At 37.0% G+C, this 12,189-nt stretch overlaps 1 protein-coding gene across 8 annotated transcripts in view; it reads right to left on the reverse strand.

Annotated features, from left to right (window-relative positions):
• The window catches only part of R3HDM1 (R3H domain containing 1), a 181,579-nt gene that overhangs the window by 71,054 nt on the left and 98,336 nt on the right, over positions 1 to 12,189 (reverse strand). For 5 of the 8 annotated variants that reach the window (XM_060152980.1, XM_060152979.1, XM_060152978.1 and 2 more), the window contains 8 exons: positions 11,851 to 11,910; positions 11,627 to 11,767; positions 7,384 to 7,492; positions 7,199 to 7,294; positions 4,640 to 4,677; positions 4,486 to 4,536; positions 4,146 to 4,372; positions 123 to 377 (listed from right to left, as the gene is read on the reverse strand). In XM_060152980.1, coding sequence (XP_060008963.1) covers positions 123 to 377; positions 4,146 to 4,372; positions 4,486 to 4,536; positions 4,640 to 4,677; positions 7,199 to 7,294; positions 7,384 to 7,492; positions 11,627 to 11,767; positions 11,851 to 11,910 — 977 coding nt within the window. The remainder of the gene's footprint in view (positions 1 to 122; positions 378 to 4,145; positions 4,373 to 4,485; positions 4,537 to 4,639; positions 4,678 to 7,198; positions 7,295 to 7,383; positions 7,493 to 11,626; positions 11,768 to 11,850; positions 11,911 to 12,189) is intronic. The other 3 variants (XM_060152983.1, XM_060152981.1, XM_060152977.1) reach the window with 2 other exon arrangements.

The following is a 12,189-nucleotide window of genomic DNA, read 5'->3' on the forward strand; positions in this document are numbered from 1 at the left end:
ATCACACATGAAATATAAAAAGCTGACAATGCATATACAGATAATACATTTAATACATATTCTTTAGTTTTCAGATAACTCCTGATATCTCAACTGAAATAAACCTTTTTCTGGATACCAACCTGTTTGTGGGTTGATCAGAATACTGCCAGGTGGTATGCCTGTCGCTTCCAAGGGAAGCAAAAAGAAGCTAGTGCTAGGAGATGCGACTTGCCCATTTAGGCCACCATCAAAGGAAAGAGAACTATGAGTGCTGACAGTTGGATAGACGACAGGTGCGCCATGAGAAGACTGGCTGAGAGCTGTACCTGGAAGAGGCTGCTGGATGTGAGAGAGAGAGCCCGTAGATGACCCTACACTACCAGAAGACTCAGAACCTAGGGGAGGAGTAATGAAAAAGAGGGAATTTTTTAAACCTCATATAAAAACGCAGGTTTTAAATAAGTAACAATAAAATTCACATTGCATAACATGCAGTTACCACATAAAAGCATGAACTATTTTTGACTTACTGTACAATTTTGCTTCCCCTCTCCACCAAGAACATGTTTAATACAGCAAAACTGATCACATAAGTTGCAAGAGAAGTCATAGCCAAAGCATGCAACTAAAGCAAGTCTATAATACTGGGTTGGCCAAAAGATTCGTTCGGTTTTTTCCCGTAAGATGGCTCTAGTAGCACTTAGTTCTCTTTAACTTTATTTGAAACAAGTTTGTTAGACTGTATGTGACAGCTGCAGTTAAAAAAAAACTTACCAAAATTGGTGAATTTTTGTAAAGCCATTTTAATATTGAAGATGGAAGAAAATAGCAACATTTTCGGCATATTATGCTTTATTATTTGAAAAAAGGTAAAAACGCAACTGAAACGCAAAAAGAGATTTGTGCCGTGTATGGAGAAGGTGCTGCGACTGATCGAATACGTCAAAAGTGGTTTGCGAACTTTCGTGATGGATATTTCCTGCTGGACGATACTCCAGAGCTGAGTAGACTAGTTGAAGTTGACAGCGATCAAACTGAGACGTTAATTGAGAACAATCAACGTTATACTACATAGGAGATAGGTGACATACTCAAAATATCCAAATCAAGCATTGAAAATCATTTGCACTAGCCTGGTTATGTGAATCGCTTTGATGTTTGGGTTCCACGTAAGTTAAGTGAAAAAAACCTTCTCGACTGTATTTCTACATGAAATTCTCTACTGAAATGTAATGAAATCGGTTTTTTTTTTTTTTTTTTTGCGGTATGGGGGCCTCTCACTGCTGTGGCCTCTCTCCCGTTGCGGAGCACAGGCTCCGGACGTGCAGGCTCAGCGGCCATGGCTCACGGGCCCAGCCGCTCTGCGGCATGTGGGATCTTCCCGGACCGGGGCATGAACCTGCGTCCACTGCATTGGCAGGCGGACTCTCGACCACTGCGCCACCAAGAAGTCCCGAAATCGTTCCGTTTTTAAAACACATTGTGACGGGCGATGAAAAGTGGATACTATAAGATAACGTGGAATGGAAGAGATCATGGGGCAAGTGAAATGAACCACCAACCACACCAAAGGCCACTCTTCATCCAAAGAAGGTGACTGTGTAAATAGTGGGATTGGAAGGGGGTCCTCTATTATAAGCTCCTTCCGGAAAACCAAACAATTCACTCCAAGAAGTACTGCTCCCAGTTAGACCAAATGAAAGCAGCACTCGAAGAAAAGCGTCCAGAATTAGTCAACAGAAAACACATAATCTTCCATCGAGGTAACGCAAGATGGCATGTTTCTTTGATGACCAGGCAAAAACTGTTGCAGCTTGGCTGGGAAGTTCTGATTCATCTGCCGTATTCACCAGACATTGCACCTTTGGATTTCCATTTATTTCAGTCTTTACAAAATTCTCTTAATGGAAAAAAATTTCAATTCTCTTGAAGACTGTAAAAGGCACCTGGAACAGTTCTTTGCTCAAAAAGATAAAAAGTTTTGGGAAGATGGAATTATGAAGTTGCCTGAAAAATGGCAGAAGGCAATGGAACGGTGAATATGTTGTTCAATAAAGTTCTTGGTGAAAATGAAAAATGTGTCTTTTATTTTTACTTAAAAACCGAAGGCACTATTTGGCCAACCCAGTAACAGCAGCCACAGACAGCCACAAAAAACACATTACCCACATTCCCAAAAGGACAAAGTTATGTATATTGTTACCTTTTAGATTAACACCTAGGAATATACAGATTATAATTTTTCCCCCAGGACAAAGAACTTAGCACAGCCAAATGCCCAAAACCTCTTATATCAGAAACCCCTTATCTATAAGAACACAGAAAGATTAAGAGTAGTGTAGGAAATATCAAAAATGATAATTCTCTATCAAGAGAAACAACTGTCAGGTTTCACTGCAGACTTTCATTTTCAGCTCGTAATCATAGCATCTTCCTGTAACGTAAAGTCAACTTTCAATTTTTTATCATAGCAAGGGACAAAGGTAGAATAAAAATATTCCAAGTACTTACATTAGCATCAGCTTAAAATTTATTTCTCACTGTACTTAATAAGCTAATTTGATAATTTATTTTTAACTGCTTTCCTGCCTCCAATCTACTTAATTTTCTATTATACGGAGACTGAAGAAGTCACCGACTTTCAGTATAATGGCTTAAGGTAGACAATGAGACAATGAAAGAAAAGAAAAGATTTTGATGATGTAAATAGTTAATTAGGTTTTGAATAACAGAATTGACTCTGGGATGGAGAATTAATTTTTAATGAATGACATAAACAAATATGATACACTACAGCGACTGCCTCGGAAGGATAACTTCTATTTTAAGTTGTGCCAAAAATGACTATCTCCAAGAACTATATGAAAAAAAGTTTTTTCCTAATAAAAGAATTAAATATTTATTTTCATCTCTGAAGATAATATAGATTATAAATAGTACATGTTCTAAAAATGTTTTAGGGACTTCCCTGGTGGTCTAGTGGTTGAGAATATGTCTTGCAATGCAGGGTCACTGGTTTGATCCCTGGTCAGGGAACTAAGATCCCACATGCTGCTGGGCAACTGGGTCCGTGCGCTGCAACTACTGAGCCTGTGCAGAGCCTGTGCAGTCTGGAGCCTGCGCACCGCAACAAAAGATCCCACGTGCCATAACTAAGACTCGATGCAGCAAAAAAATATAAATAAATAAATTTAAAAAAATGTTTTCATTTGGCTGTGTGTCTAAATGACTTTCTCACAACAGATGAGTAGTTTTTTTTCCTGTTATGATGACATGATGACTGACCGTTTATCAAATAAATGCATATTTGGTACATATGCATATTTCTTATATTCATTTACCTATCTTTAGCAAGAGTCTATCATATACACTAAGACATTTTAAATATACACATTATAAGTTAAAAAGATGACAAGTGCAATTCACAAACCTTAAGAATTTAAAGTACTGAATTACAGTCAGAGATGAGAAAAATTTACTCTGTCACCTTCAAATTTACACCTCTCCCTTCAATTGTTATCTGTGTAAAACCATATATCTAGGCTTTACCCGAAAGGATAAAGAGCCATTTCTGCTGATTTTCATGCTTATTTTGGGATACAAATAAAGATCCGTGAGGATCCTAAAAGAGACATGAACTTTAGTATCGAAGCCAGTGAAAGTGAAAAGAGAAAAATGCTAGGAGCCTAAAAGTTATGTAATCTAAAAGCAAAGAAGCTAGTAGAATGAGAATGTTATTGAAATTTCTACTTATCCATAATAATTACATTGTATTATATGTCTTTAGTTTTTAAATTCCTCAAAAACTCAGCAGTTTTATATGTTTTTTTTGGAATGGCAAATGAACTTTATCATGAAATGCACTCAATAATATGATAGTACTAGCTGAATTTCAGCTAATGACAGTATTAGCTGAAAATGCAATCAATGTTAACTAATCCTAGGTAAGGAAAGATGCCTTCTGTAAATCTCTCTCACTCAGAGAATAAATCCTAATGTCAGTAAACGTGTTACCTCTTAAGTACTTTGGAGGTGCTCAATGTACTGCTGGTAGGAATCCTATATTTTAGGATAATTACAGAAGCCACATGATGAATAAAGAGCTAAGACAACATTAGGGAAACTAATGTTTTGACTGCACAGTTCTAGACAGATATTTATACCTGTTTTTGAAAGCCTGCCTATGCTTTTGCTGCTTCCAGAACTATCACCTCTTGTCAGAACTGAAATTCCACTGAAGCTGCTGGCTTTGGTTACAGCGGGCTTGAAGTTTCGGAGAGAGCTGTCTGAATCCGTGCTGCTCCAGGGTCGTGGTTCAGAGTACTTCAACTCGTTCTCAGTGCTGCTTTGATGGCTATTTGTTGATCTCCCTGAAGAATCTTTATTAACTCTGTAATTTAGAAATAAAACTTTGAAAAGCTAATAGAGACAAAAAGGAAAATTATTTAAAAAATGCTTTAAATATTCAATGCTGTGTACTGCACGAAAACATGCTTCCAATACCTAAATATCTGGCGCCTCTGCTGGGTGCTACTAGCATCCTCATCTTGGATTCTGTTGGCATTTTCATAAAACATTTTTATTTTTTTTAAAACATTTTTATTTTTATTAGCATCAGTGAGACACTTAGCAAAACAAATGTTAAAAAGCCCCTCACCTTTTGTCAATAATATAATTCTCTTGGGAACACAGGGACTAGAAAGAAAGAACAGATATAAAAAGTTGAGCATTTGTCGGATAACGCCATCTGGAAACTAACGATGACAACAAAAATCGTGTAACAATTTTAAAAAAGTAGTTACCCTCACCCCTCAAATCAAACATGGTGATAAGTTGCAAAATAAGTGACAATGAAAAATTATTTTGGCTTGGAGATACTATGCTTATTTTTAACAGATACACATTTTTGAAGCCATTCATTTTTGTTGTACAAAGTAGCTTGAAATTCAAATATCTAACAAGTGAACCCATTTTCACTATTACATATTCGAAGTATACACCTGTCTGTAGATTCCACCTCCTTCACTCAACAAATATTTTGATCACCTGTGCTTTGGCAGTAGCTGTAGCAGTGAACTAGCAGCTACGCCTCAATGTAGCTTACAGCCAAAATCCTCCAGTGCTATTAACCTAACTCAGGCAACCATCTGTTTTGCATCTTGTATTATTACAAACAGTCTTCTAGTTTTCCAGCTACCAGTTTTGCTCTTTTCATCCAATTTAAACAGCAGAAGCCATAGCTATCTCTCTAAAATATCAATCTGATCACGCCTGTTCCCTCCTTAATAGCCCCCTTCGTTCTAGCACAGGGGTCCACAAACTACAGTCAGCTACCTGTTTTTGTAAATATACATTCATCAGAACACAGCCATGCCCATTCATTTGTGTATTATCTATGGATGCTTTCATATTAAAATGGCAGATTTGAGTTGTTGCAATAAAGACTATATAGCTTGAAAAGCCTAAAATACTCATTATCTGTCCCATTATAGAAAAAGTTTGCTGACCCCTGCTCTAGCTAAAAGCCCCAACCTCCTTAACTAGCTTTCAGGAGCAAGTCACCTGCTTCCTGCTTATTTCTCCAATTGAAACGTCCCTCAATTCTTGTCACCTAGGCTACAATCCAGGTACTCTGAATCTCTAAATTCCTCATGTGTCAAGTTCTCCTTTATCTCTGGCTCGCTGCAGATGTTGACCCTGGACACGGAATACTTCACTCCTTCAGTTCTTCTCTTGGAAGCTAACTCTCCCTCTCACTCCTCAATTCTGGTTTGTGGTGCTTCTCTGCTGTGTTCCTTATTTTACCTTCACGTTTCTATACAAATCACACACCATGTTGTCATTATCTGAATACTCATCATGGGTAAAGACCTCATCCATCTTACAAACTAGAGAGAGGAAACAGATCTAGGTTAGGCTCTGAGTTCAGAAGACATGGGCTGAAATCCCAACTCTGGCATTTTCTAGCTGGATGATCCTTGTCTATTTTCCTTAGTTTCCTGGAGCCTCAGTTTACTTATCTATAAAATAAAAACAGTGATAGTATCTACCATATATAGGGTTGTTTGGGAGATAAATTAATGTAAATGTCCATGGATATGTTCTCCAGTGCCCAGCACAGCACCTACTATACATGATCAATAAGATTTGTTGAATATTATAAAGTTTTAACTGACAGTCTAGATTTTAATGTCATTTACGTTTTTTTTTTTTTTTAATACAGAGCTAACTTCTATCTCTGGTGGTATTAACACAAATTACATATATTCTTTTTTTTTTTTTTTTTTTTTTGTGGTCCACAGGCCTCTCACTGTTGTGGCCTCTCCCGTTGTGGAGCACAGGCTCCGGGGCCATGGCTCACGGGCCCAGCTGCTCCGCGGCATGTGGGATCTTCCCGGACCGGGGCACGAACCCACGTCCCCTGCATTGGAAGGCGGACTCTCAACCACTGTGCCACCAGGGAAGCCCTACATATATTCTTATATCCTTGACTAGTACCCTGTACTGCACAGAGCAGGTGCTTAACAGATATTGGTAAAATCAAACTGATTCTCCCTTAAATATATGTGTAAAGTAATCAGCCACTTAAAAGATCTCTTCCAGGACTTCCCTGGTGGTCCAATGGTTAAGACTCTAAGCTCCCAAAGCGGTGGGTGTGGGTTGGATCCCGGGTCAGGAAACTAAGATCCCACACACCGCACAGAGCAGCCAAAAAACAACAACAACAACAACAACAACAAAGATCTCTTCCATATAATCACTTATAAAGTAGAAAACAAATATTAAACTGAAAAATCAATTAGCTGTATTTTAAAAGAAGAAACAAGTTATTTATCAAGAAAAGTCCACTAACAAGTAGGATTTAGAGTACATGATTTTGTAGACAGTGACCAATGTTCTAAAAATCTCAACTCTGTGAGAAGTCTGGAAGAAAAAAATATTACATAAACTATATACTCAGTCTAATATACTACTCCTTAGTCGATCTGCTTTCAACTTTTGAAAAGTTTATACAACTGGTGCAAAGTAGTATTTTATAAACTACTAAATCATTAACATGAACAAGACAGACTGCAGTATTTCTAAAGGGGTGACTTTATATGTAACAAATGTAGTTAGAAGTATATGTGATCAATAGATTGAGGGAGGAGTGAACCCCTATAATGCAATTAGCATATATTTACACATGAAGGGCTAAATATAAGTTAGAACATACATCTTGGGAAAATATTCGGTCTCTAGCTCTCTGGTACTCTTCTTCTCTTTCTTCTATAGATTTGCTTCTTCTGTCATCTTTCAAACGTATTCTCATCTGAAGAAAAGAGAACAATTAATCTTGGGAAAATGGTCTGCTGGTATAAGTCCAGCACCTATAAAAATGCTCTAGTCATGCTAGGTTACCTGGTTATCATCTTTGTCAAAGCTAGAGTTATCTCTCTTGAGGATATATCGTTTCTGAAAGTCTTCACCTTTATCATCCTTAATATGTTCATTAAATTTCTGATCAGGTCTAAAAAAAAAAAGCAAAAACCAAGGGAACAAAAGAGGTAATACAAAATATTTACAGAAAAGTTAAATATAACGCTTTATAGAAGGTGATAAATATAAGTTACCACTCACTAGTGCCATTAATAGATACTTATGTTATCTCAATTACTCCTCAAAACAATCTTATGAGAAAATATTAACTACCCCATGTCATGACTGAAAGGCTGTATGAAATACATTGTGGGCTCTGGAATTTGACTGCTAAGGTTCAAATACTCAGCTTTAACACTTAGTTGTGCTTTAGGACTTACACAAGTTACTTATTAGCCTTTATTTCCCCTAGTTTCCTCACTTGTAAACAGGAATTACAGTGTACCTACTTCATATGGCTGTTGTGAAGATGAAATGAATTAATAGATGACCAGCACTTAAAACAGTAAACACTCAGTAGAAGTTTGTTATTATTATATTACTGAGAAAACTGAGGTTCAAATGGCTAAAGCAAGGGTCCAAGGTCAAAGGGCAAGTACATGACTGAGCCATACTTGGAGCCCTGGTATGTAAGACTCAAAGCCTGTATATCATCTTTGCATTGCCTCCTCTAAATCTAAGAAACAATTCTGGGACAAAGAAAAAAGTATAGCACAGTATTTTATGTTACATTCCTATAGTACCTGGTTTGGTGTTAATCAAATATTTTGTGGCTGAATTTAATAAAGCTTAAGAGACTACTTCAAAATGCAACCAAGTTACCAAGAATTCATAATTACAGCAGGGTACATCTTTGTTTTATATTAATTGAAATAGGTTAAAAAGAGAAGTTCCTTTTTGAAGGTTAATGTTACAACCTAAAGAAATGATTATGAACTCTTAACAACATATTTTATGGCTGATTGGCCGGTCTTTCCTCTATGGAAATGTTGCAAGTTCTGCTGAGATCCAGAAGACAGACAAGGTTGTTGCCCTTGGAAAATTACAATTATATAAAACTTCACTTTCTGAAATGTATTCTCAGCTTCAACAAATTAATCCATTCAACACTCTTGAGATGTAATACCATCCTATTATAAAACTGAAATATGTGATATATAAAAAATATATTTAGAGGAAATAAAGGCTAACTGAACCCCTAAGCAATTTTTTACATATACTTTAAATATATATTATGTAGTCACATAATATATTATGAATACCCTAAATAAATTTCTAAACCAAATAAACCTCAGTAATGACATTTTCAGCAAACTTGACCAGATATTTCAATATGTAGTAATCAAGTTAACACTTCTGAATATTTGTTTTAACCTAGTGAATTTTTAGTAAAGTACTGTATCTACCTCCTGTCAAATGATGCAAAAGATTTTTTAAAAAAATAAATTTATTTATTTTGTTTATTTATTTTTGGCTGCATTGGGTCTTCGTTGATGCGTGCGGGTTTTCTCTAGTTGTGGTGAACGGGGCCTACTCTTAGCTGTGGTGTGGTGGCTTCTCTTGTTGTGGAGCACGGGCTCTAGGCAAATGGGCTTCAGTAGTTGCGGCTCGCGGGCTCTAGAGCGCAGGCTCACCAGTTGTGGCGCATGGACTTAGTTGCTCCGCGGCAATGTGGGATCTTCCCGGACCGGGGCTCGAACCCATGTCCCCTGCATCGGCAGGTGGATTCTTAACCACCGCGTCACCAGGGAAGCCCGATGCAAAAGATTTTAAAATGAGAATTATGGGGCTTCCCAGGTAGCGCAGTGGTTGAGAGTCCGCCTGCCGATGCAGGGGACACGGGTTCGTGCCCCGGTCCGGGAAGATCCCACATGTCGCGGAGCGGCTGGGCCCGTGAGCCATGGCTGCTGAGCCTGCGCGTCCGGAGCCTGTGCTCCGCAACAGGAGAGGCCACAACAGTGAGAGGCCCGTGTACCGAAAAAAATAAAAATAAAATAAAATAAAATAAATAAAATGAGAATTATGTAAGTAAGCCGAAGAAATCTCTATTTTAAAATATACTTAGATAAGTGAAACAGAGCACATCTCCACATAAAGCGATACAGAGAACTAAAGAGAAAAATAAAAGAGTAAAAAGATTTCATGACCAAACTGATAAGAAAAAGATTGCTTTCTTTAGGAATTTGAAGGATTATCTATTTAGTTCTGACAATGGCAGTATGTTGTTATTTATTTGTCCATGATTGCCCCATTTACTTATATCAACTATTTCTGTAGCTGTTCAAAATCACATTTTCTTATTGAAGGAATCTGTACTTGGGTGAAAAAAGAGATGGTTATACCAATATGAACTATAAGATTTAACCAAGAGCCTGGCAACTTTTCTAAGAGCAGCTGGATCCCCACACCAAACAGCATTAGCAGGCATTTCAGCTAACCTTAAGACTGTCTTACCTCTGTCTTTTATAGATGCCTGAATTTACTGCCCTGCAATCGCCAACTTCCCGCTCCAATGAGACAGCCCAGTGGACACCGGGTTGTTGACATCCACAACACCACTGGTTCAAGGCTGGAGCGGGTAATCTGCCTATGAGGAAAAGGCAAGTTTGTTTTTATTCATTGTGGAGCAGATCTCTAAGGTTTTCTGATTTACATCCTTCTTCATATTCCAGAAGAAATAAAATAAGAATACAGTGTAACGTCAATGATCTGAAATGTCTAGTAATAATTACGCTATTGATCCATTCTTCTTTAAGTACATCATAAACATCTGCGTTTAGCTAAACTTTTCATGATCTGGATAAAGAGAACCTTGACATCACTTGCAGCATTCAAATAACTGAGGTTACACTGTATTGAAAACCTTAGAGAGTCACCAGTCGAAATGTTAGTCAAAATGCCTGCTAATGTACACATGCTTGGGCATCCAGCAGCTCTGAGTAATGTTGAAAGGTACTGGTTAAATGAAGTAGAGTTCTGTTCACCTTAAGTCCAGCTCGTAGGTTATGGTTACTACCCAACTTTAGCCATGATACAACTAACTAGGAAAAAGCTGAAAGATGAGGATATTTTCAAAAGACTGAAAGACAGGCATAGGAAAATTAAATCAGATTCCCATTTGCAGGTAAAATTTAATGCCCCTGAAAATATGGGATCCTTTTCAAAGACATCTGTCTTCATTAATTTAATTTTAGTTGTAGTAACAATCATTTAAAAATACTAGCTTCCACCAATATACCTATTTAGTTGACAAAATACTACTTGAAATGGAAGAAAACCAACTTAGTCAAGCAAACAATATGACAGCTACAAGGGTAAAGGCCATTATAACAAAAAGGAAATTAATGAATTTACTTATTTATTTATTTATAAACCGTGCAAACTGAAGGGTTCATAATAGACAGAACCCTGAGAAGTCTAGCTTCAAGGAAGGAAGAAAAACAATGAACTGAAAAGCATTATTTATGGCATCTGAAGCTGTCTGCTGCTCATTATCACAGATCCACTGCCGCCACATATGAAATTGATATAGAAAATTCTTTTGATAGGAAACCACCGCGAAGTATAATGTTAGCTGAACTCAACTGCGTTAGCTTCACAAATAGGCCTCTGCATTGGGCCTTTTGCTCCCACATATCAGCACTGATTATCTATTTCACCATACTGTACAGGTATCACTTTTTAAAGCAAATGATTCCTCTTAACTCCTTAAAATTTCTTCCTCAGTCAATTACACATAGCCCAGAAGGGTACAAAACATTATGGATGATACTGGATTAACCAGTAAGTCTCACCGTCCTGAGATTTGTGGAAGAAACGGAGCAAAAACAAAGGTGGAAAAGACAGTAAACTGATAGAAAATTAATTAAATGTAAGGGTGTTAAAGTTTGCTCTCTTTTTTTTAAATTTGCCTGAGGTTGGCCACAGGTAACTAAATTATATTAATTCAAAAATCCGCAAGAGAATGATTATTAAACATTACTGATATTATGACCTTTGAGGGTTTTTTAAAACCCATCCTCATTCATCTGTCTTATTTCAGTCCAGACTGGTGCATTTTACACCTTGTGAGTTAAATCTACTTTTTGGTCCCGTCACATACGGTTGTCACGAAGCTGAATTAGGCTGCTAAAACATGTGGAAAACCTGAGATAAAAGGTGCTACAGAAAGATAAAGTAGTATCAAACACATAGATAATATATAACTACATTTCTTGATACTTACATTCTTGTATTGCTAGTTTTGTTTACTATGACAGACTTCCCACTCTGATCAACATTGTGGTCTAATCCAAAGTAAGCAGCGACTCTGTGTAATAGCATCCTATGGTAAGATGTCATTGGGGGGAATTTTTTACGTGGAGACCTAAAAGTAGAAGAAAAACTAATTTACTAAATCTTGAAGAACTGTGATGACAATTTATTTTCTTGTTAAAGGTTAGGACTTACTCATTATTACCAATGAAATCTAAAATTTCTTGTTCCAATTTCAACAGCATCATTCTGTCCCTGAAACAAAATATGAAAACTCTTATATATAAAATTTAACACTGACCTAATCATACCATAAATGTTGAATTTACAGGGCTATTTTTTTGGGGGGGGGGTAAAACCTGTATACTGAAGAACATCACAAGCTTGATGCTAGAATGTTTACATGCTTTCTAAAAAAAAGTAATATTTTAAAAGATGACTTTTTAAAATTTTATGGAAAATTTCACACATACACAATTGTAGAGAGACTATCATCCAATTTCAACAATTACCATCATGTGGCCATTCTTAAAA

This window comes from Lagenorhynchus albirostris, chromosome 6 (genome assembly GCF_949774975.1).
Source record: "Lagenorhynchus albirostris chromosome 6, mLagAlb1.1, whole genome shotgun sequence".
In the NCBI taxonomy this organism is placed as follows: Eukaryota; Metazoa; Chordata; class Mammalia; order Artiodactyla; family Delphinidae; genus Lagenorhynchus; species Lagenorhynchus albirostris.